The following is a 26,394-nucleotide window of genomic DNA, read 5'->3' on the forward strand; positions in this document are numbered from 1 at the left end:
AACAAGCTTGAAGCATTACATGACTGGTGTGAGATTTCCACAACATACATCACCAGAATGATACAAAATAGAGTTAAAGATCTTAACATTCGGATTTCTTGTTTGTAAATTAAAAAGGAAAATTAAACTAATATGTAGTTTGTACTCTTCATTTCTTTGAGTGCAGATTAACATGGGGAAAATAATCATTTATTGGTTAGGTAACAAACCAGTCTACTGAAGTGTTTTAAGTTTGCTATAGAGAGGTTCTCTCACAGCTAGCTGAGGATAAACAGTGCTTCTATTACAAATGTCATCTTGCAGTGACTTGTAAGTGGGCCATAAAAAAATTGTTCTTAGCTAAAAGTTGGCATGCAGACATCATGAAAAAAAAATTCTTAGTTTGCTTTTTAATTCTTAAGTGAATTGGAAATGAAAGCTAGCTAGCACTGGACAAAGACAAGCATGTAGTTTTCAGCATGACCACGGGCAAAAGTAACTGAAAGCTATTACCATCCAGTAGTGGCTTATGTGCAGTGAGATTGTCTCAGTGCATTTCCCTGAGCACAAGTGTCTACTTCATGAAGTCAGTAATTAACTCTTTGCTGTTGCTGCTAGTATGATACCTCTTACTAGCAGCAACAGCAAAGAGTTAATTACTCATTCGTCCATATAGACAAACCTTCCATATCCTGGCTGAAATATACTGGCACCGTAGAAATTCACATATGTTTATTTTCATTTGAAGATATATGTTATGTTGTTCATTCAGCCAACTGCTTCCATCCATGATTAGGTTGTAAGTTTTAAAATTCATAAAAAAAGCTCAGATAGAACAGAGATAGCAGGTGGCATATAATGCACAGCATGAACATTCATGTTTCATGTGCACTTCTGAACAAAGCAAAATTAGTCAACGTTACTTCAGTTCTGCCAGTCTTCATAGTATCTCAGATTTTTCAGCCCTTGAGACAACAGTACTGAAAGATAGGTCTCTTCCTAACGAGCCAGTTTAAGTTCTGGGAAGTGTCAGCTGATTTGTCCCTTTCTGTACCAAAAATATTGTGGTATGACCATACTTTAAGAGTGTGATCCTATTATTTGTCATTGATGGGACACTTATGTTAAAATAGGTCTAAAAATGAACCCCGGAATACTTCATGCTACTTTATCATTATTTTATTGTCATTAGGGTTTGTCAAGCTTTGAACACTGGATTTTTTTTGTTTTAAACTTCATACTCCAATATTTTAAAACACAAAAGAAAATTACATACTTCTTTCCTGCTTGCTCTTGTCTTTGTTGTTCTTGAATGCCATCAGCAGCCTGATGAAAGTCAAATACTAAGGAAATAAAAGAAAAACCCTTAAAATGCAAATTTGGACAAGACTATATGTGCAACATTTTGAAACTGAAATTAATTATATACACATGATTTTTTCTCAATTTCTTTGAGTGCAGATTAACATGGGGAAAATAATGATATATTGGTTAGGTAACATAAGCCATTCTATTAAAGTGTTTTATGTTCTTTATCAGAGAGGGTCTCTCACAGCTAGCTAAGGATCAACAGTGCTTTTTTCCCCCTATATGGAGAACAAAATGGTGAACTCCAAATAAGAGGCATGCTGTAAAGTTTGGAGCCTTCTTCCTTTTTGTAAGTTACATGTTCTATTTTGAATGGTCTTCAATATAAAAAAAAAAAAGATTTGCATCTAACAAGTCTGAAATTCTTTTAGTGTTCTAATTGTCAAATACTGTACCACAAAGTTGCATATGCTTTAAAAAGACTTTCAGAGAGTAATTAGCATTCCTACCAATTTTATACTGGCCCGAAGGAGGAGGGAAAACACTATGCAATCCAACAAACCCAGCAAAAGAGATTTAGTGACAAGTTATATGGCCAAAAAACAAGTGAGACATTTTAACTAGGGCTGTCAAGCGATTAAAAAAATTAATCATGATTAATCACGCTCTGTTAAATAATAGAATACCATTTATTTTAAATATTTTTGAATATTTACTACATATTCAAATATATTCATTTCAATTACAACGCAGAATACAAAGTGTACAGTGCTTACTTTATTTTTTTTATTGCAAATATTTGCACTGTAAAAAACAAAAAAAATATTTTTCAATTCACCTCAAAAGTACTGTAGTGCAATCTCTTTAGCATGAAAGTTGAAGTTACAAATGTCGAATCATGTACAAAAGAAACTGCATTCAAAAATAAACCAGTGTAAAACTTTAGAGCCTACAAGTCCACTTAGTCCTACTTTTTGGTCAGCCAATCAGACAAACAAGGTTGTTTGCAATTTGAAGGAGATAATGCTATCTGCTTCTTGTTTACAATGTCACCTGAAAGTGAGAACAGGAGTTTGCATGGCACTGTTGTAGCTGGCATTGCAAGATATTTACATGCCAGATGCGCTAAAGATTCATATGTCCCTTCATGCTTCAACCACCATTCCAGAGGACATGCTTCTGTGCTGTTGATGGGTTCTGCTTGATAACGATCCAAAGCAGTGTGGACTGATTCATGTTCATTTTCCTCATCTGAGTCTAATGCCACCAGCAGAAGTTGGATTTTCTTTTTTGATAGTTCTGTAGTTTCTGCATCAGAGTGTTGCTCTTTTAAGACTTCTAAAAGCATGCTCCACACCTTGTCCCTCTCAGATTTTGGACGGCACTTCAGATTCTTAAACTTGGGTCAAGTGCTATAGCTATTTTTAGAAATCTCACATTGGTACCTTCTTTGCATTTTGTCAAATCTGCCGTGAAAGTGTTCTTAAAATTAACATGTGCTGGGTCATCATCTGAGACTGCTATAACATGAAATATATGCAGAATGAGGGTAAAACAGAGCAGGAGACATACAATTCTCTCCCCAAGGAGTACAGTCACAAATGTAATTGACGGATTACTTTTTTAACGAGCATCATCAGCTTGGAAGCATGTCCTCTGGAATGGTGGCCAAAGCATAGAAGGGATAAACAAATGTTTAGCATATCTGGCATGTAAATACCTTGCACTGTCGGCTACAACAGTGCCATGAGAGTACCTATTCTCACTTTCAGGTGACATTGTAAATAAGAGGTGGGCAGCATTATCTCCCGTAAATGTAAACGAACAAGTTTGTCTTAGCGATTGGCTGAACAAGAAGTAGGACTGAGTGGACTTGTAGGCTCTACAGTTTTACACTGTTTTGTTTTTGAGTGCAGTTATGTACCCAAAAAACATCTGCATTTGTAAGTTACACTTTCACGATAAAGAGATTGCACTACAGTACTTGTATGAGGTGAACTGAAAAATACTATTTATTTTATCATTTTTACAGTGCTTATATTTGTAAAAAAAATATAAAGTGTGTGCTGTGCACTTTGTATTGTGTTGTAATTGAAATACATATTGAAAATGTAGAAAAACATCCAAAATATTTAATAAATTTCAAATGATATTCTATTATTATAAAGTGCAATTAATCATGATTAATTTTAACAACAATTTTTTTTAGTTAATCATGCGAGTTACAAGCGATTGACAGCCCTAATTTTAAGCTTGTTGTAACTCATTGTGGGGAGAGCTCAAACCGCATAAACTATCGACCAGGAAGACATTTATCAACAGAAAAATGACCGGGGGGGGCGGGATTTTGGACTAGTAAAGCCATCCCAGTAAAGATGAAGAATGTAGAAGAGTTTTACACAGTTCAACTGCAAATGTTTGGGAACAATACATTACTCCTAAAACAAAGAAAGAGAGCTTACTGAAAACACTGCTCATGCTAAGCCTTTCACATTTGCTTTGTATCTTGTTAAACAAACAAACAAAAATAAGGTGGAAGGAAACTCATGCCAAATATAATTAAGGTACCGCACTGCAGGAGACTACCGGTCACCTGATATCACTGTGCAAGTTTATTTTTCTTAAAAACAATACATTCCTAAAGGTCCAATAATGATTGCATTGGACCTGAAATCATCTACTCAAAGCACACACAGGAAGGATAACAAAAAAAAAAAAAAGTCTCAGCTTTAATGAATACTCTAGTCTTTCTGCAATAAAAATTGCTTTTTTGGTATTCCTACCTCTTCCCCATAGTTTAAAAATGATCAAACTCCTTAGATTACCCCAAACAGTTAGAACCATTTTTTTAAAGAAAATTATTTAGATTGGTTAAACTGCTTATACCACATTAAGGCATTATAATATTTTAAATTACAATACACAGAACATGGGTAGAGGGAAACAAGAGCCAGAAGGCTGGTCAATGGGTGAAAAGGTACCTATTACAGAGGAATCATCTAACACCTCCTGTCGACATTTTAACTATCCATACTGTGCAAGTCCCTTTCCTGCAAGCTGGGCATAAGCTTTTACCTGAAGTCAACTAAAACTTATAGAAAAGTACACCTAGCTTTATGTTTTGTCTTTTAAACACTAACTCAACAGCGCTTTATGTCTCCAGGACAGCCATGGAATATGGCTAGTCTGATTTCCAGTTACAGGCTAGCAGGACAACTCAGAGGCCATGTATCAACGATCATGAGGCAAACCTACTATGCAAGCAAACCTCCAGGCTGATTCCATTCAGAGAAGTTCAAAACATCCACACTAAGCAGACCAATTACTGATAATGGTAGTCAGCAACTGGTCCTTCTGAACTAGGATCTTGTCTACACAGGGGAAGTTAACTGGCACAGCTATTCCAGAATAACTCCCCGTGTAGACATTATTCTGGTATAAAAGTGATTTTATTCATTCCAGAACGATTACTCTGCTTTGTGAGCAGAGTAATTATATTGGAATAGTCACTTTTTATCCAGACTACTGTCTGCACAGCAAGTATTCCAGAGTTTCTGTTGTGGAATAACTTATTCCGCAATAGCTATGACTGTCAAGTTCCTTATGTAGATAGTGCCTAGGTCTCAATCACATTTTCTTTTACATAGTGAAACTTTTCAGTTCTTCTCCAGACACACCCATTGTTGTGGAGTATCAACACTTGGGGCATGGCTACACTTGCAAATGTAGAGTGCTGTGAGTTAAACCAGCCCTCGGAGAGCAGAGTAGGGAAAGCGCTGCAGTGTGTCCACACTGTCAGATTCAAGCGCACTGGCGTGGCCACATTAGCAGCTCTTGCAATGCCACAGAGAGCAGTGCATTGTGGTAGCTATCCCAGCATGCACGTGGCTGCAACGTGCTTTTCAAATGGGGTCCTCACACACAACTATTTCAAATTTAATGACAATATATATCTCCAGATCAGTGGCACCGCTATGGGCACCCGCATGGTCCCACAATATGCCAATATTTTTATGGCCAACCTGGAACAACGCTTCCTCAGCTCCCGTCCACTCACGCCCCTTCTCTACCTACGCTACATTGATGACATCTTCATCATCTGGACCCATGGGAAGGAGACTCTGGAAAAATTCCACCATGATTTCAACAGCTTCCACCCCTCCATCAACCTCAGCCTGGACCAATCTACACGGGAGGTCCACTTCCTAGACACCACGGTGCAAATAAGTGATGGTCACATTAACACCACCCTATACCGAAAACCTACCGACCGCTATGCCTACCTTCATGCCTCCAGCTTCCATCCCGGACACACCACAAGATCCATTGTCTACAGCCAAGCACTGAGGTACAACCGTATCTGCTCTAACCCCGCAGACAGAGACCAACACCTAGAAAATCTCCACCAAGCATTCTCAAGACTACAGTACCCACACGAAGAAATAAGGAAACAGATCAGCAGAGCCAGACGTGTACCCAGAAGCCTCCTACTGGAAGACAAACCCAAGAAAGAAACCAACAGGACTCCACTGGCCATCACATACAGTCCCCAGCTCAAACCCCTCCAACGCATCATCAGGGATTTACAACCCATCCTGGACAATGATCCCACACTTTCACAGGCCTTGGGTGGCAGGCCAGTCCTCGCCCACAGACAACCTGTCAACCTGAAGCATATTCTCACCAGCAACTGCACACCGCACCATAGTAACTCTAGCTCAGGAACCAACCCATGCAACAAACCTCGATGCCAACTCTGCCCACATATCTACACCAGCCACACCATCACAGGACCTAACCAGATCAGCCACACCATCACCGGTTCATTCACCTGCCGGTCCACCAATGTAATATATGCCATCATATGCCAGCAATGCCCCTCTGCTATGTACATCGGCCAAACTGGACAGTCTATAAGGAAAAGGATAAATGGACACAAATCAGAGATTAGGAATGGCAATATACAAAAACCTGTAGGAGAACACTTCAACCTCCCTGGCCACACAATAGCAGATCTTAAGGTGGCCATCCTACAGCAAAAAAACTTTAGGACCAGACTTCAAAGAGAAACTGCTGAGCTCCAGTTCATCTACAAATTTGACACCATCAGCTCAGGATTAAACAAAGACTGTGAATGGCTTGCCAATTACAGAACCAGTTTCTCCTCCCTTGGTTTTCACACCTCAACTGCTAGAACAGGGCCTCATCCTCCCTGATTGATCTAACCTCGTTATCTCTAGCTTGCTTATATATACTTGCCCCTGGAAATTTCCACTACTTGCATCCGAAGAAGTGGGTATTCACCCACGAAAGCTCATGCTGCAAAACGTCTGTTAGTCTATAAGGTGCCACAGGATTCTTTGCTGCTTCTACAGAACCAGACTAACACGGCTACCCCTCTGATACTTGAAAGGGTATATCCACATTCCTACAGCCGATTCCAAAACAATGACAAGAGTGGCTACTTGACTTAAGGGGATTATGGGACGTTTCTGGAGGCTGATCAGAGCGCAATAATGCAACACCTCATTTACACTGATGATGGGGGGTTTCAGCTGAGGCACAGCAAGCATTATGCTTCTCGTGGAGGTGGATTACCAGGAGCGCTAAAGCTGCAGGTGCTCTAACTGCCTTGCCAGAGTGGACAGGTCGTGAGTTAGGGCGCCTGGGGTTGCTTTAATGCACTCTAACTTGCAAGTGTAGCCAAGCCTTTGATCAAATTCCCAGGGTACACATACCTATGGAGGTCTCTACATACATTCACTAAACTTTATTTTATAGGTTTAGCCTCTAGACAGGTGCAGAAAGAACAAATGGTTAGAGAAGTCAGTAATTAAAAGGCCTCTAGCTTAAAAAGCATTTTTGGATGGTTGGGAGGGACACTCATTTTAAATCTGATTTTATCACGGGGTCACTCTAAATCTGATTTTACTACAAGGTCTGTGTCCAAAGGGTTATAACTTGAAGTCACTGTTTAATTGGTATTCTCCAAAAGCCCATGTGATCCCTGAGAGAAGCAAAATATAAGGCAAGGCTTCCTACGAAGAAGAGAGCACAAATTCTATATTGAAATGGGAAATGAAGCCTTCACGCATTCAAGTAACTTTTGAACTGCTTTCTGAGAAAACCTGACATGCATTTAGAATCAGCTTAATGAGTCATCAAACTAAAATGTTTGAGTCTAGAGTGGTTCCACATTTTTAAAAATGAAAAAAGGTAAATATTAAAGAAGCTATAGTGCCTAACACAATCAAGCCCTGATTCCTGACTGGAACCTTAGGCCACTACAATAACGATACTAAAATACAGATAAAATAAAATTGTCAGCTATTCAGTGCCTTTGAAAAGTCTGAAGAAATTCTTATGGGAATAAATAAAAATAGATACAGTGTGCCATCTTACCAATATGAGCTCTGTCGGAAATTATTAATCGTTTCTCCCAGCCTTCTAGTCCTTAAAAACAAGTGAAAAAGTTTAAATTATGTTTTGTATATCATTTTTCTTTTCATGATGGAATAAGCAAAACTTCTAAAAGACTAATTATAGATTTGAAAATGGAAGTCATTTAAAAGAAGTACCAAACTCAGTCACCATCTTATTTCAGAAAAAGCAAACACAATTTTCAATTGTTAACGGTCTGACTTGAACCTACAAAGCCAGGAAATGCAGACTGCCTATCAGAAGTTGAAACTTCTAGGCATTCTACATACACCAGGGAAATTTTTCAGGTTTCTCACTGTTGCTAAAACAAGCTCAGCTGTTGTGTTACCAATGTTAGAATTTTCCTCCTTCTGGGTTTCTTTAAAATGGCTACAGAAGTTGGATAAATACATTTTCCATCAGGTTACTATCTGGCATTCCTATAATTGGCCATAAATCCATTATTTGGCATTTAATTTAAAAAGTGTATTTTTAAGCCACTAAATTATAAATGTTTGCATGGCATCTCTATGCATTCTAGTATATTTATCAAACTGTAGCATATGTATTAACACTGTAATAGTTATATGTATACTGATTATAGTAAGTGACTGCACACGAACAGCATCTTATTTTCAATATATTAAGTCTATAGTTTAAAACTGACAAAGGTAACTATGGGTAATTTACATTTTAGAATCCATCTTTCTAGGAGGCTCTAAGGAGACTCCTGATGGGAGCTACAGGGACTAACAGAGCTCTGGGAGTCCCTGCAGGATTGCTGCCAGAAGTAAGCAAAGAGAGGCGCTCCAGTAGGACACAGCCATCTTGTTTCGCATGGCCTCTAGGCTAGGGATAGCACTGCTGGCTAGATCCCTGAAAGCACCAACCCTGCCTTTTAAAGTAATACCTTGAAAGGTTGTTCTCACCTTTTCCTTTTTTTACATTTTTCTCTGCTTCTTCAAACAGTCCTGGCAAGTGAATCACCACACCATTTCCTAAAGGAAATCAGGAATACATAGTTTAATGTATGATGCCAGACATGAAAAATTAGTTTCTTACAAATCCGTGATTCTTTTTCTGCATATAGAATATTTTAAGACATACATTTCAAAAACTGTTCCATAATACTACTTTCATCCTTAGGAATTTAAGGTATAAGAGACTCCCTGATCTACAGCTAAAGTAGTTGAGTCCCTAGCTGCATGCACTGAACTCCTCTAAATTGGACATTTAACGTTCTTATTATATCAGGATGAAAAAAACTGCATTCCTATCAGTCACACAGTGGTATTTCTCCTTCATCATCTCCAAAAATTAGTTAGTTTCACAGACTTACTTTTCATAGGACAGTACAAGCTATTTTTAAAATATTCTTATGTTTTTACAAGCCTTTATTTCTGTTTTCACTAGAGATATTGATATTCGAATATGTTACTCTCACCCTGTGATGCAAAAACAAATAAAGCCAATGTTGTCATTGTGCTAGCAAAAAGAGAAATTGTATCAAGGAATGAGATGAGGTTGCTCATAGTCATTCTTTCCTATTAGCAATTGGGATCACTGCACTTGCCATTTTAGGGAACAGGTAAATAGTACATAACTGCTTTCAACTACCTGAAAGGGGGTTCCAAAGAGGATGGATCTAGACTGTTCTCAGTGGTAGCAGATGACAGAAGGAGGAATAATGGTCTCAAGTTGCAATGTGGGAGGTTTAGGTTGGATACTAGGAAAAACTTTTTCACTCAGAGTGGTGAAGCACTGGAATGGGTTACCTAGGGAGGTGGTGGAATCTCCTTCCTTAGAGGTTTTTAAGGTCAGGCTTGACAAAGCCCTGGCTGGGATGATTTAGTTGGGAATTGGTCCTGCTTTGAGCAGGGGGTTGGACTAGATGACCTCCTGAGGTCCCTTCCAACCCTGATATTCTATGATTCTAACTGCAACAGTCACTAAGGAGTGCTGAAGTATATTGTTATGGAACAGCTTTCCCCTGCACAAAAGTGAACAATCTTAGGGTCATGCTAAACTCAGTAAATCTGAAGTTGTTCTTAAACAAACAGAGAATGCCTTCAGCACAGTAATACTCTCCTGAAAGACCAAGGGACTAGTCAGAGTCTCTCTCCATCTATACATACATATTATACACACACACACACACACACACACACACACACACACACCATTCACTAGTGCACTGGGGCAGAAAGACATCTGAAAGGGATCATATGGTAGCAGGTGCCTCTTTTGGGACCTGATGGCCCTGGGCTCACGGCCCCTCGATCCATGAAGAGAAGGAAAAAAAACCATGATTACTTATAACCATTGAGGGGATTTTTTGGTGGTCATTCACTGAGGTTGAAGTGGAAGAGAGAAATAATGTGAAGGGATTCTGGAAGTGGGTAAAGATATAGAGAAAATGGGAAGGAGGTAAAGAAAGGAGAGAGATGAGCAGAGAGAGGTTACGGTGGTAGAAAAGATGAGAATAAAGCAACAGCAATAAAGCAAATGAGAAAAACTGACCAGAGTCCAAATTTCAAAACTGAGTGAGGACAACGCAGTGAGGCTGCAAAGACCCTCTGGGCCCAGTGCCCAAGTCCTTCTGAGCAAGGGGAGAGAAAGGGTGAGGAGGAGTAGGAAGTTCCTGACTTACTATGCCCTGAGCTGTAGTGGATGTTGATGGCTTCAAGAATAGAACTCCAAGAGTCTGGACTTGTATTAGTGTTAAAATTGCGAAATTTTGGAAAATGCCATACTTACCAATGAATGCAATGACCTTTGGATTGATGATCCCACTGGGTAAGAGATGAAAATCATATTCCACGGAATCTACAACAACAGTATGCCCAGCATTGTTGCCTCCCTGCAAAATCAGACATTGATTTATTGCCTCCATTATGACTGAAGATCAACAAGTATGGAGAACTGGAGTTTGGGCTAACTTGGTTCCCCTCTCAAAATTTGCAGCTCCCATGTGTCTGTTATAAATAGGAGGGAGTCCAAGTGAATCATCATGATTAACTTGACAATTTCAACAGCTGTTCTTTTTCTATACCTGCTTTTGACACTTACATGATTACTTTAAAAAAAAAAAAACAAAAAAAAAAACACCACACGTTTCCCCCCTGCCCACCCACCCCGATTATCCAAAAAGCTTTTGGATCAGATTTATAAAGGTACAGTCTAAAAGGCAGGTCACCATGTCCAAGGTAAAAGCATAAATACTCTAGAAGTAGTGATAATACACAACTGTTCTTAGCAACTTTGAAGTCACATATAAATAGCGCTGTTGAATCCAAAAATTCTACTATAAATGCGTATGCTCATTGCTGTGGATACTTAGTTAAGTCTTTGAAACTGCAACGTTAATGGAGATGAGGCTACAAAAACCATCATTAGCACGGTTATACTTCAAGTTTTCTTAAAATCCTCAAGGTGGACCAGTCCAGCAATCTAACATGTGAGTGCTCACAATTTGTATTCTGAGCTCTGTCCCGTGTCTATTTTTCTGACCAATGCTCAGCATGCATAAACTAGCCAAGCATATTTCCTCAGCCAGAAGGGACATCCTGCCTTTCAAGGTGAAGAGAACAGAGCTGTTAAGGGGTGGGGATCTAGGACAAACCAAAACATGATCTTCCTGAGGAACAGATGGCCTGTTTACATAGAATGAATCGGTATGTGATAGTCTTGGCTCTTTCCACTACCAGGAGGGAGGGTGAAACTTTAAAAGAAAAAACAGTATTAAAGGATTTATGAATTGGGAAATATGGCTAGAAAACCAAAAGGGAAGTCTGAGTCTTAAAGCTGTTTTGGGTACATTCAGCACCACAAATTATGCTGAATGGCTACATTTCACTTGGCAGCATTTTACCTTCTAATCCCAAAACCAGATTTGCATCATGCATCCTACTTCTTTCATTCATACAGAAAACTGAAACTAGTTAGCTACATCAGGGAGTATTCTCCAATAGTATTCAGACCACAAAATTAGTCATTTGAAACTTTAAAAAACCCAAACAAATAAATCTTTGTGTTTCCGATTAATACTGCAAGCTTATCCACCTTAATGTGTGATGCAACAAATCCCAAAGAATTCGCTTAAAAGCTATTCATTGGAAATCCTTGATAACATGGCACTAGGATAAATCCTGACCAGCCAAATTTTCTAGGTTGAACATGTGCTTATATTTTGTACCAGATATAGGGGATAAAGAGTCAATGCAAATTTATCTTTAAATCAGCAAAATGTTGGCCAAAACATACAGCAATTTTTTATTTAGTTTGCATCTGTGCTCGGTCCTAAATATGTTGGAATAACTGACATGGCTATAAATGGGCAGAACACATTTAAGAGAAAAGACATTCTAGTAAGAGTGTGCTTATTAAGAAGTTTTTATACCTCATTTATTCTATTTTAAACTTTCACATAACAGAATATCTGAATAGTTGTTTTAACTGAACCAAGAATTAAATTTTAAAAAAAGATATTTCTGATGGAAAAAAATGATAGGCCTGCTGTCTTTCTAAATTGACATTGATATCTTTCTCTACCATTTTGGCAGATACGAAATATAGTGTATCAAATAACTCATAAAACACACACACACACACAAAAAAGGCATTTTAAAATATATAAATCCTGCATCAGTTTTTATGGTCTTCAAAAGCTTCCCCCCACCCTTGCTTTTTACATAAAAATTCAGATCTTGTCTACTGTTTTGGCTTTGGCTTATTGAGGAGCTGGTCAAATTATATTGCATTACAACTACAATGCAGGTGAAACCTGACAAATTGAAATAAATTACTTTTGTTTATACTGTATTCTCAATTAAGTATAAACTAGATAAATATACGTAATTCCCTACAAACAACTAAAATAAAAGATTTTTTACTACTGTCTTTTTCAATCATTCAAAAATGGAGCACATTTTACCTGAATATCTTTGAGACAGAACTTTGGACACTATGATTGCATTTTTTCCAAAGTAATTCTGTAGAATAGAAACTCTTCAAATTGCTCTAATTTAACAGAAATCTAGTGGATTATATATTATATATTGCAATTTTGTAAAGCAACTACAAATTTTTTTTTTTTTTGGTGAGATCCAGAATATTGTGCGCTGCCAGCTGTTTCTGTAGCAAAATTTAATATTTAAACCCTTATCCTCTTTAATAACATGACCTGGAAGCATTTTATAGCACTTCTCATGTATAGAGAAGAATTCACACTACTGCCTCTTAAAAAATAAAAAACTATTCACACCAATCCCAAAGCTCCCAATTTATTTATTTTGATTTTTACAAGGAGACCTCAGCAGAAACATGGAAGACCAGGATTTATATTGGTAATACTTCCCAGTTTAGAGCCCAAAACACCTTTTTCAAAAGCAAAATTATTTCAAGCTACTTTATGCTTCATGACAAAAGGAAAAAGGCCAAACCAACAAATTTTACTTTACCAAGACTACTAATGATAAACATACTTTATTTTCTCATTACGCTTCTTTAACTGGAATATGGGACTTGGTTAAAGAACAGTTTTACATATGGTTTTGCTTTTTTTACGTACTTGAATTCCCCTCCTGCTTATCTTTTTGTGCAAACCTCTCCTAATTCAGTTAATGACTCTATTAAATTTATCGTTCCTTGCTCTAAGTGCTTTTTTACTGATAAAAAAAAAAAACTAAAAAAAACTGGGCAAGGCCGGGTGGACCTGGTAACCATCTTCAAATGTGTAAAGGACGGTTATAAAAAGGATGGTGATCAATTGTTCTCCATGTTCACTGAAGGTAGGACAAGTAGTAAGGGCTTAATCTGCAGCAAGGAAGATTTAGGTTAGATAGTAGGAAAAACTTTCTAGCTATAAGGATAGTTAAGTACTGGAATAGATTTCCAAAGGAAGTTGTGGAATACCCGCAATTGGAGGTTTTTAAGAACAGATACACAAACACCTATCAGGGCTGGTGTAGGTGTACTTGGTCCTGCCACAGCACAGGGGGCTGGACTAAATGACCTCGAGGTCCTTTCCAGCCCTATACTTCTGTCATTATTTTTGTGGTTGTGGTTGTGCTGCCCCAAAAACTTTAGTCCTGTTAGCCAAAGTAGTAAGAGTCCAGAAACTACTTCTAAACCTGTGGAGTTTTTTGCTTGAGAACATTATACCAATTTGGAATGGGCCAACTGTTTGTTTTTTAATAAGACTTTAATGGCAGCCTATTAACATTTCAAAAGCTGATAAACTCATTATCGATGGCTAAGCACCACCCAACAAAGGTGCATGTTATTATACACAAATTTTATATATTGTGCTACAAGTTCTGGCAATACTGAAGAAAAAAAAAAAGCTGTGTAGCAGGGTGAAACCCTGCTCCTGCTGTGAGGGGTTTAAAAGTGGCCTGGCAGGGCTTGAGAACGGCTGCTCTCAAGGCTGGGCTGATTGAGGAAGTGGCTGCAGTTGGGGCCACGCCCCAAACTGAGCCACGGGCCTTATAAAAAGGCCAGGGAAGCCAGAAATGGGCAGTCTTTCTCTGCCTGAAGAGGAAGAAGGGCCTGGCTGCAGGGGCTATAGCCAAGGTACCTAGGGTGAAGCAGGGCTGGGGAAAGGCTGAGGCGCTGGGGAGCTCCAGCCTAGAAAGCCCCAGGCTGTGGCCTAGCGAAGGGCCAACTGGTACTAGGGGTTGCAGAGGGCAGCCCAGGGGTAGGCCAAGGCAGCAGGTCCAAACCCCTTTGCCTGTGATGAGTAGGCTGATACTGCAGTCTGCCCCAGAGTGTGGGGCTAGACAATGACTGGCAGTAGCCAACACTGAGGCAAGGTGGGGCTAGAGGGTGGGAGTTCCCCAAGGAGGGGAAACCCAGAGAGAAAGGGGTTACTGCCAGGGGGCAGCACCCCCAATAAAAGGGCACCAGGTCCAGGGAGGGACATGGGGGCCAGAGGACAGGTGGATCACTGGCCTGCAGAGGGTGCTCCAGAGCTGAACAGAGCTAATTCCCGGAGTCACCAGCAGGAGGCGCCACAGGGGTGAGTCTGACCCGTCTACAAGCGGTTACAGTGATTTCTCCTTAGCTGTGCCAAGGAATCTGTGTGGACAAGAATAGAAACTTTCCCGATTATTCCATTGTATTAGAGATTTGATGTATTTGAAAGAATATGCAGAACTAGTTGTGATTTTGTTTCTTTGTAGTTATTCAGATTACTGAGTAAGATATTTATGGCTGCTGCTAAAGTCCCTTAGTAAGCAACATTTTTTATTTTTTGTTATTGAGGCTGTCATCACTGCAGAAGAGGACTTGGACAGGGAAAAATAAAAAGGTATTCTTCTTTCCCTCTTGTAAAAGGAAAAGTGGCATCTCTTTCTGATAACAGCAGAATGTCTTTAATTCTAAATCTGGACTCTGGCTTCACCCCTGTAATTTACTTCTCCCTCTGCTTTCTGGCTGTTGCAAGCAGGGACACTTTTGCTATTCTGTCCCACTGCTGTTCTGCCTGCATTCCTCCTTCCCCCCAAATCCCCCAGATTCTGATGGCAGAAGTAACCATTATGATAATCTAGTCTGACCTCTTGTATAACACAGGCCACAACACTTCCCCGAAATAATTCCTACCTAGAGCATATCTTTTAGAAAAACATCCAGTCAAGATTTTTAAAAAATTAAAAAAATCTTGACTCCACCACAACTCTTGGTAAACTGTTCCAAGTCTCCTCTTAACTTTCTCTTTGTTAAGATAAAAAGATTGAGCTCCTTTAATCTGTCACTATATACAGGCTTATTTCTAATCTTTTAAATCATTCTTGTGGCTCTCCTCTGAACCTTCTACAATTTATTAACATTCTTCCTGAATTGTGGACACCAGAACTAGAAACCATATGCCAACAGCGGTCACACCAATGCCAAATAGAGAGGTAAAATAACCTCTCTACTCCTACTCAAGATTCCTCTGTTTATGCATCCAAGGATCATTATCAGTCTTTTTGGCCACAGCTGAACATGTGCTCCCAGTGCAATGCTGATTATTCTCTATCACCCCCAAATCTTTTCAAAGTAACCGCTTCCCAGGAGAGAGTCCCCCATCCTATCAGTATGGCCTACATTCCTTGTTCCCAGATGTATTCATTTAGTCATATTAAAACACATAGTTTGCCTGCTGCCAGCTCACTAAGTGATCCAGATTGCTCTGTATCGGTAGCCTGTCCTCTTCATTATTTAGCACTCCTAATTTTTGGGTCATCTGCAAACTTTATCAGTGGTGATTTTTGTTTTCTTCCAGGTCATTGATAAAAATGTTTGTCATAAATAGATCAGGGTTAAGGTCTCTTTTACCTGGAAAGGGTTAACAGGCTCAGTAACCTGATGAACACCTGACCAGAGGACCAATCAAGGGACAGGATAATTTAAAATCTCTGGAGGGAAGGCTTTGTCTGTGTTCTTTGAGTGTGTGCGCTCTCTTTGGATCTAAGAGAGGCCAGACATGTCTCCAAGTTCTCCTGGAGTATTTCCTACTATCCAGTATAGTGAGTATTAGTTAAAAAGGCAGATTAGTCTTGAGTTGCTTTCTATATTTGCAATTGTGTGTTTGCTGGAGAAATATTTATTTCTGTTTGCTGTTACTTTGATTATTCTGAGGAAGGGGGGGGGGGGGGAAGAGCCTCTCCAGGTTTATAGGTTAGACCAGGGGTCTCAAACTCAAATGACCCCGAGGGCCGCATGAGGACTAGTGCATTGGCCCAAGGGCCGCATCACTGACACGCCCCCTTGCTGCCCCTGGCCCCACCCCCAATCCACCCCTTCCATGAGGCCCCGCCCCTGCCCTGTCTCTTCTCCACCTCCTCCCCTAAGCGCGCGGCTCCCCGCTCCTCCCCCCTCCCTCCTGGAAAGTGCTAAGCGCCACCAACAGTTGTTTGGTGGCTTGGCGGCGGGGCACTTAGGCGGCGGGTCCCGGAACAGAAGGGGCCCCCCACCGCCGAAGACCGGGCTGCGCTTCGGCGGCGGCGGGTCCCTCTTTTCCCCACCCCGGCGGGTCCCGCTTCCCTCCCCCCGGCCCGGCCCCGGCGGGTCCCGCTTCCCTCCCCCCGGCCCGGCCCCGGCGGGTCCCGCTTCCCTCCCCCACCCCCCGGCCCCGGCGGGTCCCGCTTCCCTCCCCCACCCCCCGGCCCCGGCGGGTCCCGCTTCCCTCCCCCACCCCCCGGCCCCGGCGGGTCCCGCTTCCCTTCCCCGCCCCCCCACGGCCCGGCCCCGGCCCCGGCAGCTCCCGCTTCCCACCCAGGCCCCGGCGGCTCCCGCTCCCCCCCCCCCCCTTACCCGAGCGCGTCTCCGGCGAGGCCTGAGCTCCGTCCCGCTCAGAGCCGCGTGGTGAGGGGGCGGGGCTGTGAGCTCCATGCCGAGCGCAGCGCTCAGCCCAGAGCTCCCAGCCCCGCCCCCTCCCCACGCGGCTCGGAGCGGGGCTCAGGCGCTCGGACGGAGACGCGCTCGGGTAAGGGGGGGGGGGAAGCGGGAGCCGCCGGGGCCGGCTCAGGCGCTCAGACGGAGACGCGCTCGGGTAAGGGAGGGGGAGGGGGAGGGGGGAAGCGGGAGCCGCCGGGGCCGGCTCAGGCGCTTGGACGGAGCTCCAGGAGAGGAGCGGAGGCGGGAGCCTCCGCTTTTCTCTTGGGGGCCCGGGGCAAATTGCCCCCTTTGCCCCCCCCTCTGGGCGGCCCTGGGGAGCTCCGCGGGCCGCAGGGAAGAGCTCCGCGGGCCGCATGTTTGAGACCCCTGGGTTAGACCCTGTATTTTTGCATCCTGGTAATACAGAGATAGTGGACTTTTTTTTCTTTCTTTAATAAAATCTTTTCTTTTTTAGAACTTGATTGATTTCTTCCCTTGTTTGGATTTTCAGGGGAGGGGGAAAAAGTGAATCCCTCTTTGTTTGATTCAAGGAGTTTGAATCAAGGTATCTCTCCTAAGTACTAGGAGAGGGGAGGAGGGAAATGGATTATTTCCCTTTGTGTTGAGATACAAGGTGTTTGGATCTGTGTTCCCCAGGGGAAGTTTTTGGGGGAACAGGAAGTGTGTCAGACACTTAAAACTTGACTGGTGGCAGCGAGAACCAGATCTAAACTAGAATTTTAGTTTAGAGGAGTCCATGCAGGTCCCCATCTTGTGAACACTAAAGTTCAAAGGGGGGAATAAACCTATGACAATGTTATACAGTGTAGGGCCAAGAACTGATCCCTGTGAAACCCCAGCAGAACACACCCATTCTACTATGATTTCCACATTTACAGTTACATTTGGAGACCTATCAGCCCGCTTTTAATTCATTTAATATGTGCCATGTTAATTCTGCATCTTTCTAGTTTTTTAAAATCTAAATGTTGTGGTACTAAGTCAAATGCCTTACAGAAATCTTAGTGTATTACATCAACACTATTACCTTTATTAACCAAACTTGGAAGCTCATTTAAAAAAAAATTAAAGTTAGCAAGGATCTATTTTCCATAAACCTGTGCTGACTGGCATTATATTACTGTCCTTTAATTCTTTATTAATCGAGTCCTGTATCAGCCATTCCATTATCTTGCCCAAAATAGGGGTCAGGCTGACAGAACTATAATTACCTATTCACCCTTTTCAAATTTTAGCACAACATAAGCTTTCTTCCAATCTTCTGGAACCTCAAGTGTTCCAACATTATGTGAATTTTCAATAAATAAGTTCAGCAAGCTCCTCAGACAGCTGTTTTAAAACTCTTGGATGCAAGTTATCTGGATCTGCTTATTTTAAAATGCCTAACTTTAGTAGCTGCTGTTTAATTTCCTCCTGAGATACTATTGGAATGGAAAGAGTGTTATCTGATATGGCCACATTGTTTTTTCCCAAATATAGAACAGATAGTTATTGAATGTTTCTGCCTTATTATGGATAATTCTACCATTTTCATCTAGCAATGTACCAATACTACTGTTAGGTTCCTTTTTGTTTCCAATATATTTAAAAAAAATCCAAAACCCTCCTTATTGTCCTCAGTTCAGCTGGCCATTGATTTCTCCTTGTGCCCCTTTGTTTTCCTTATCCATTTTTGACAATTCCAAGCTCCTGATTTATATTCCTTACTATCAATTTCCTCTTTCTTCCTTTTTTTTTAAATAGCTGCCTTCACTTCCCCTCTAGATCAAAGTCAGTTTGTTTTTTAAACCAAGACAGCCTTCTTCTTGGATTGTGGGTTTTTGAGTATCTAGTAAAGTGTTCCTAAACAATTCCCAATTATCATTCATATTTTTTCTGACTGAATTCTTCCTTCCAGCCTTTAATCCTTTCGAGTTAATAGTTGCAATGCCTGCCTCTGCTGTTGCTCATAGCTTCCAAAAGTGATACCAGAATAAAACTGACCAGGATCCTTGTTAGTTTCACTGCTAGAAACAAGGATATGAAACAGGGGGGAGGCATAACTCAGTGGTATGAGCATTGGCCTGCTAAACCCAGGGTTGAGAGTTCACTTCTTGAGGGGGCCACTTAGAGATCTGAGGCAAAAATCAGTACTTGGTCCTGCTAGTGAAGGCAGGGGGCTGGACTCAATGACCTTTCAAGGTCCCTTCCAGTTCTAGGAGATAGGTATATCCCCTATTATTATAATAATGGCAGTGGAAACTGACAAGAATCTTGGACATTTGCACTCTGCAGCAGCTTATGGAAGCTGCCTGCAGCAGTGCAGGCAGTGGAGCCCTCTGTCAAGTTTGGAAGAGCACTTATCACCTTAACCTCTGTTGATAAATTACTTTTGCAACCATAAGTGCTAGAACTGTTAAAAGCTTAGATGCTGAAAAAGATGGCAGCCATCCAAGAAAGTTTTCTAATCATCCTGCAAGTGGATTTCTCAAGCCCTGGTTACCCAAGCTCTAAATATATACATATGTATACATAAAAAGACACATAGCTCAATTAACTTGATGGATATAGTGGAGGGAGTTGTTTTTTTTCCTTCATATTGGGGTGGACTGCTGGATTACTGGATATCATTTCTGACAGTTAGCAATATGATTTGATACATGGATTTAATTTTGTGATGTACTCTGAAGAATTTAATGGGCAAACAATATTTAAATAACTAAAACTGCAGTGATATTTTTTTTACCCTAAAGATGATATCTTACGCTATCAAATCCTAGTACTCATTAAGAACATTCTTAAAGCCATTAAAATGTTGATGGAATTCCATTTTACAGAAAGCATAGGCATAATGTAATCACTAGTCTATAGGCCTTAATTATTAGTTACTCCAGCTACAATACTTTAATCAGAGATTGTAGTTGCAGGATGGTCAATACTGAAGATAAAGTGTTATTTCAACTCAACAACTTCAGTGTGCTTATATAGCTACATGAAACATAGTATGATCCCTGATCACTAGCTGATAATCCTGAAATATCCAAGTTATTCAACAAGTAGAGCAGTTAAGTACATGAACGTCTGATAAGAGGCATACCAATATTTAAACAAATTAACACAAATATTGCCAGAAAGAGACCATGGTATTCATAATACAGTATACTATCAGTTTAGTTAGTGCTATTCAGTTTCTAGAAACTTCCCCCTTTAAGTGGTTCCTTATGAAACATCAGTATTAGAATCATGCTGTTCTAACAGAAAATTCCTCAAAAGCAGATCCAAAGTTTTTTGGAAGAACTAGTCTTTTCCCTATTTTATGGTCTTCTTGCTAAAACAGCATTATAGTGATAAGGATTTTAGACTAGCTCCCCACTCTGGGCACATACAGCGAGAATTCGTAAGATTTCTACAACTGAGATATACTGGACTTTATCTACTACAGACAGTCCCAGAACCTCTTCTGAAAAATATATTACATGGCAAATGTGTACAGAATTATTTACAGAATGCACAGAGGGAATATAAGAGATAGCTGTGCAGGTTGGAGGTGTTGAACATCTGGGGGCTATTTGATAAACATGCTACAGGAACACCCTTTGAGCAGAAAGCTTTGAAAGGTTCATGCCCTCCAGAATTAGCAGAATGGTCATGTAGCAAATTTTATCAGCTAACTTATTTTTTTATTAGCAAACCCTAAGGTTCAACAATTTAGACTAGCAGCTCCTATTGGCCAAGATCTGATTCCTCAGTGTTGGAAGAGGATATTTTTCACAAAACACAGGAATGGTACAGTGAAATGATTAAGATAGCAGCTTTTGAGAGTTACTTATGAAAGATTGGACAGAGTGGCCTAATTTTTCAATTTACTGGATTGACTGGAAATTGTTCCTAATATGGCATGAATGGTAAATTATTTTGAACACAAATTATTTCAGTGTTTAATCAAACTGTGCCAAGTAGCTGGCCTTCATCCTCATTATTCACAGGCTTGAGAGATTACTTCACTGACTTTCTTGCCTGAAATATAAGTTTTTAAATCAATAATTCTAGAACTATTAATACAAACAAACTGAGTATGTAACTGCAGATTTAGCTTTTTTTTCCCTGAAATTCAGAATGAATGTTACAAAAATATTAAGGAAAAAAAGTACTTGTCTTACAGCACCACCTGACAAAGCAGTAATACCACCACCACCAGTTAATGACATTCAGCAGTTCCAGCACCCAATGAAGCAGGTCGCTAATACCCTGCAAATTCCCCTGGAAGAAGTCAAGGAATCCCATCACAAGCTCCTGGACATACTGCACACTTCTGTTTCAATATGGGTGGCACTGTCAATTAATAAAGCCCTTCTTGAGCCAGCCAAAACCACCTGGCAAACTCCAGCAATGCCTCCTCCATCCCCATGCAAGCGGGCCAATAAACAATACTACATCCAAACCCGGGATTTTAAATTTGTTTTTTCATCCAACACTAAATGCTCTGTTCAGGGATACACTCTGTGAAAGGAGCAGGGAACATACCAAAAAAGCCACCCCATAGATAGGGGAAGAAACATCTAGACCTTTCTGGTTGTAAAAGCTACTCTTCAGCAACATTACAGTTCAGGATAGCTAAGTGCCAGGTGCTGATGTCAAAATAAAACTACCTGAACTATAAGAAGTTTAATGCTTTTATTGACCATTAGCCACAGGAACACTGGGAACAGTTTAGCACCATGATAAAGTCAGCTCTTGGCAAAGACATCCCTGCAGATTTTGCTTAATGCAGCAGACACTGCAACCAGGACTGTTTCCTCCACAGTAATAATGAGTTGAGCTTCCTGGCTACAGTTGTTTTGGTTTTCTGTGAAGAGTACAACTGATTGTGGAAGATGTGCCTTTTGATGGCCACAAGCTCTTCATAGGCTCCACAGAAGACTCACTTCATATCCTAAAAGGACTATAGGGCAACACTCAGTTCTTTAAGGATACACACACCTGCAAATAAGAAAATTTAGCTAATCTCAATGTGTGCAAAGATCCCATCCTGCTCAATTTTCCATCTTCTGTAGGCCACCGGAACCACTGGCTAAAAGGTTGAGATTTTCTAAAAAGAAGCATGCAACTATCATCCCAGCCATTAATATTGTCCAAATTTCAGCTCAGATTGGTTTGGTCCAAAACAGCCGATAACCAGGGTTTTTCAGCTGTATTACACAACTCCCTTTCTTTGGTTTGGGCCCCTCTCTCTCTATTCCATCAAACATGGGAGGCTGTAACATCAGACAGATGAGTATTGGAGGCCATCTACATCACATTATCTATCCGATTTACCTCCATCCTACCCTCTTATCACCCTTCCCTGTCTCTCTTCAGGAACCTATCTCACAATTATTTGCTGACACAGGAGATCTTATTACTCCTAAGTCTAGTGGCCACAGAAACAGTTCCATTTCAACACCAGGGAAAAGTTTCAACTCAATGTATTTTCTTATACTCAAGAAAAACAGGGGTTGGAGGCCAATGCTAGATCTCAGACAACTAAACAGGCATGTCAGACATCTGGAATTCAGGATGATGTGCCTAGCAGCTATAATCCCCTCCCTGGAATCTGAGGACTGGTTTGCGATCCTCAACCTCAAAGATGCCTACTTCCATGTAGTATTTTATCCATCTCACAAAAAGATTTCTTCGTATCACATTCAATCACAATCTTTACCAGTACTGGGTACTACCCTTTGACCTGTCTTCTGCCCTACAGGTGTTCTTAAAAATCATGGCAGTTATAGCTGCCTGACGGAGGGGTCACTGAATTTCTACTATAAAAGTCTGATCTTTTTCCCCCCTTAATTTCATTGGACCATTATAAAACTTCCTTTGAATGTAGAAAAAAGAAATGCCTAAGACATTAACAACAGCACAGGATTCAGATGGTTTCTTACACTTTGCTGGGAAAGTGGAACCAAGCAGTTGTACAAGAAACTTCTTTAGATTTTGCTGTACTTGAAGAGTTCCACAAATCTGAAATTCATTAATGATTGTTAAAGTAGTGTTTTTGGTTCCTTTTTTAATAAAGGTAAATTTGGTGATGACTTCACTTTATGGCGCTATCTTAAATCTAGCTGTGTATTAGGTGTAGAAACACATTGGAAAAATTTACTGGTCTATCAAACACTGGTCTAAACCAAGTGAGAAACTTTTTTCTATCCTTACAAAAGATGTTTGGGGCAGCTTCTTTACAATCCCAGAGATTTCAGTATACAGTAAAAGCTTTTTTATCCAGAAAGCTGGGGAAATGGGGGGTTGCCAGAAACTGAAAAAATCTGGTTGACTAAAAGGGAGGAAGTTTGGGTGCAGGAGGGGGTGGAGTTGGCCAATGGGAGCTGCAGGGGAGGCGCCTGTGGGCAGAGGCAGCATGCAGAGCCACCTAGCCGTGCCTTGGCCTAGGAACAGCAGGGACAAGTCACCGTTTGTGGGGGGCTGCCTGAGGTGAGCGCCCCCGGATCCAGCACCCCGATCCTCCCTCCTACACCCCAACCCCTTGCCCTGATCCCCCTCCGGCACCCAAACTCTCTCCCAGAGCCTGCACCCCACATCTCCTTCCATCCCCGAATCCCTCGTGGCAGTTCCTCCGCCTAGGAGTAGCAGGGACATGTCGCCGCTTCCGGGGAGCCACGCAGAATCAGGTAGGGAGCCTGTGAGCCCCGTGCCAACCAGACTATAAACCGGACTTTCTACGAAGATTAGAAATGCTAGTTTATAGAGCTTTCAGATTGGTACAGGGCTGTATAACACAGCTTTCACTGCACATAGTTTCCACATATTAAAAAAAGTCCTTTTTTTAAACTAGTACTGTACACAAGGTAGCACATCATATACGTCCCTTAGCCAAATTACTGTTATCTAGTAAACCTTGTAGCTTTCAGTTTATTATAATTGGTATATACTTTACAGGAGCAGTTCCCAAACTGTGGGTTGCAACCCCGTTGGCTCATGGGTCCAACAGGCCAGATTTGGCCCGCGAGACAACACAGTCTCTCCCTGAACGTGTCTGGATCTTCTCCACAGATACCGTGCCAGGAGGCCTCCATTTTGATCTACAAAATGGCAGCCTCTGCACGGCGTGACCTCACACATGTGGTGCATTTGAGGTCATGCTATGCAGAGGCCACCATTTTGTAGATCAAAATGGAGGCCTCTTGGCATGGTGTGACCTAGTCACAGGTACCATGTGTGAGGTCACATTTTGTGGAGGCTGCCATTTTGTAAAATGGTGGCTTCCTGGTGTAGCATTTGTGGAGCCGATCTGGACACGTTGTCTGTGCAGAGGTGGCAGTGCAGATGCCATTTTGCCATTTGCACCATCCGGTTGTGCAACCATCCAGCTAAGAAACTTAAATCCAGAAAACTTATCTGTGGACAGCAGCCTTTACAGAACATCCTTTCTGCTTGAGCTCGTAGGAACTTGTGCTAGCCTTTTCTTAGATGGGAATTCGCAATGGCTTGTCAGCTGCTTAAGGCAGGGCCTGTATCTTCTTTTTTGGCATTCGATAAAGAATTATTGAGAGTCACTGTCTCTGTGCTGCCCTAATATAACCAGGCAGGGCGTTCCTAAGTCCCAGCCTTATTTGCTTAACAGTGAATTTGTAATAAGAGGCACAATGAACTCATTTTTATGCAGCATACCTGCTTCAACCTCCAGCAGTGAGGCTAGTAATGCAGTTATGAATGAAAAACAAGAGTGCAAGAAACATACTCACAAATATGATGAGGCTTTCTTTGAGTATGGCTTCACTGGTGTTTTTGTCAAGAATGAAGAAAGGCTCACATGCCTGCTATGGCGCACATGGTTATCTAGCGAAAGCGTGAAAACTAAAACTCTTGGAAACTTTTCACAAGTAACAGAGAAAAAACAAGGTAATTTTCCAGTGCCAGAAAGAAGAGCCATAACCATCTGACCACACTCAAAAGGCCTCATTTGAGCTGAGTTACTGTACTGCACAGGCCAAGAAGCCTCACCAAATTGGAGAGACTTTGATTTTGCCAGCTGCAATTGATATGGTGAAGATAACATAAGGGAAAACAAGGCAAACGAACTCAAAGCTGTACCACTCTCCATCAACACAGTGAAGGATGGAAACAATTGGAGCAGATCAGAAACACACTGGTGGAGCATCTGGGGGAGGAAAAAAAAAGGATGCTTTTGCTTTTCAAGCTGATGTGACCATTGAGGGTCATGATGCATATTTCTTGGTTTTTGTGAAATACACGTGGGAGGATGCAGTTCCCAAAGATTCTGTTCTGTCTCCCTCTTCCTGAACATGAGACATCACAAGGAATGTTCGATGTGCTACATGCAAGACAAAAATATCCCACATGATCACATGGTGGGCTTTTGCACAGATGGGAGCTCCATCTATGGTAGGCCACAAAGCTGGTCTCCATGCCTTGGTAAAGAAAGTTGCACTGTCTGCTATGTGGATGCACTGCATGATTCAGAGAGACTAACTGTCATGTAAAGATCAGAGTCCAGAGAACATAAGAGAGGCCGTACCGGGTCAGACCAAAGGTCCATCTAGCCCAGTATCTGTCTACCGACAGTGGCCAATGCCAGGTGCCCCTGAGGGAGTGATCCTAACAGGCAATGATCAAGTGATCTCTCTCCTGCCATCCATCTCCATCCTCTGACGAACAGAGGCTAGGGACACCATTCTTACCCATTCTGGCTAATAGCCATTTATGGACTTAGCCACCATGAATTTATCCAGTCCCCTTTTAAACATTGCTATAGTCCTAGCCTTCACAACCTCCTCAGGTAAGGAGTTCCACAAGTTGACTGTGTGCTGCGTGAAGAAGAACTTCCTTTTATTTGTTTTAAACCTGCTGCCTATTAATTTCATTTGGTGACCCCTAGTTCTTGTATTATGGGAATGAGTAAATAACTTTTCCTTATCCACTTTCTCAACATCACTCATGATTTTATATACCTCTATCATGTCCCCCCTTAGTCTTCTCTTTTCCAAGCTGAAGAGTCCTAGCCTCCTTAATCTTTCCTCGTATGGGACCCTCTCTAAACCCCTAATCATTTTAGTTGCCCTTTTCTGAACCTTTTCTAGTGCTAGAATATCTTTTTTGAGGTGAGGAGACCACATCTGTACACAGTATTCGAGATGTGGGCATACCATGGATTTATATAAGGGCAATAATATATTCTCAGTCTTATTCTCTATCCCCTTTTTAATGATTCCTAACATCCTGTTTGCTTTTTTGACCGCCTCTGCACACTGCGTGGACATCTTCAGAGAACTATCCACGATGACGCCAAGATCTTTTTCCTGACTCGTT

General features: G+C 41.2%; 1 protein-coding gene across 1 annotated transcript in view; it reads right to left on the reverse strand.

Annotated features, from left to right (window-relative positions):
* ADSS2 (adenylosuccinate synthase 2) overlaps positions 1 to 26,394 on the reverse strand; it is a 66,784-nt gene that overhangs the window by 25,702 nt on the left and 14,688 nt on the right. Inside the window, exons 2-5 of the mRNA XM_045009490.1 lie at positions 10,465 to 10,567; positions 8,637 to 8,705; positions 7,690 to 7,740; positions 1,256 to 1,322 (exon numbers count right to left, since the gene is read on the reverse strand). Coding sequence (XP_044865425.1) covers positions 1,256 to 1,322; positions 7,690 to 7,740; positions 8,637 to 8,705; positions 10,465 to 10,567 — 290 coding nt within the window. The remainder of the gene's footprint in view (positions 1 to 1,255; positions 1,323 to 7,689; positions 7,741 to 8,636; positions 8,706 to 10,464; positions 10,568 to 26,394) is intronic.

This window comes from Mauremys mutica, chromosome 3 (genome assembly GCF_020497125.1).
Source record: "Mauremys mutica isolate MM-2020 ecotype Southern chromosome 3, ASM2049712v1, whole genome shotgun sequence".
Lineage (NCBI taxonomy): Eukaryota > Metazoa > Chordata > Testudines > Geoemydidae > Mauremys > Mauremys mutica.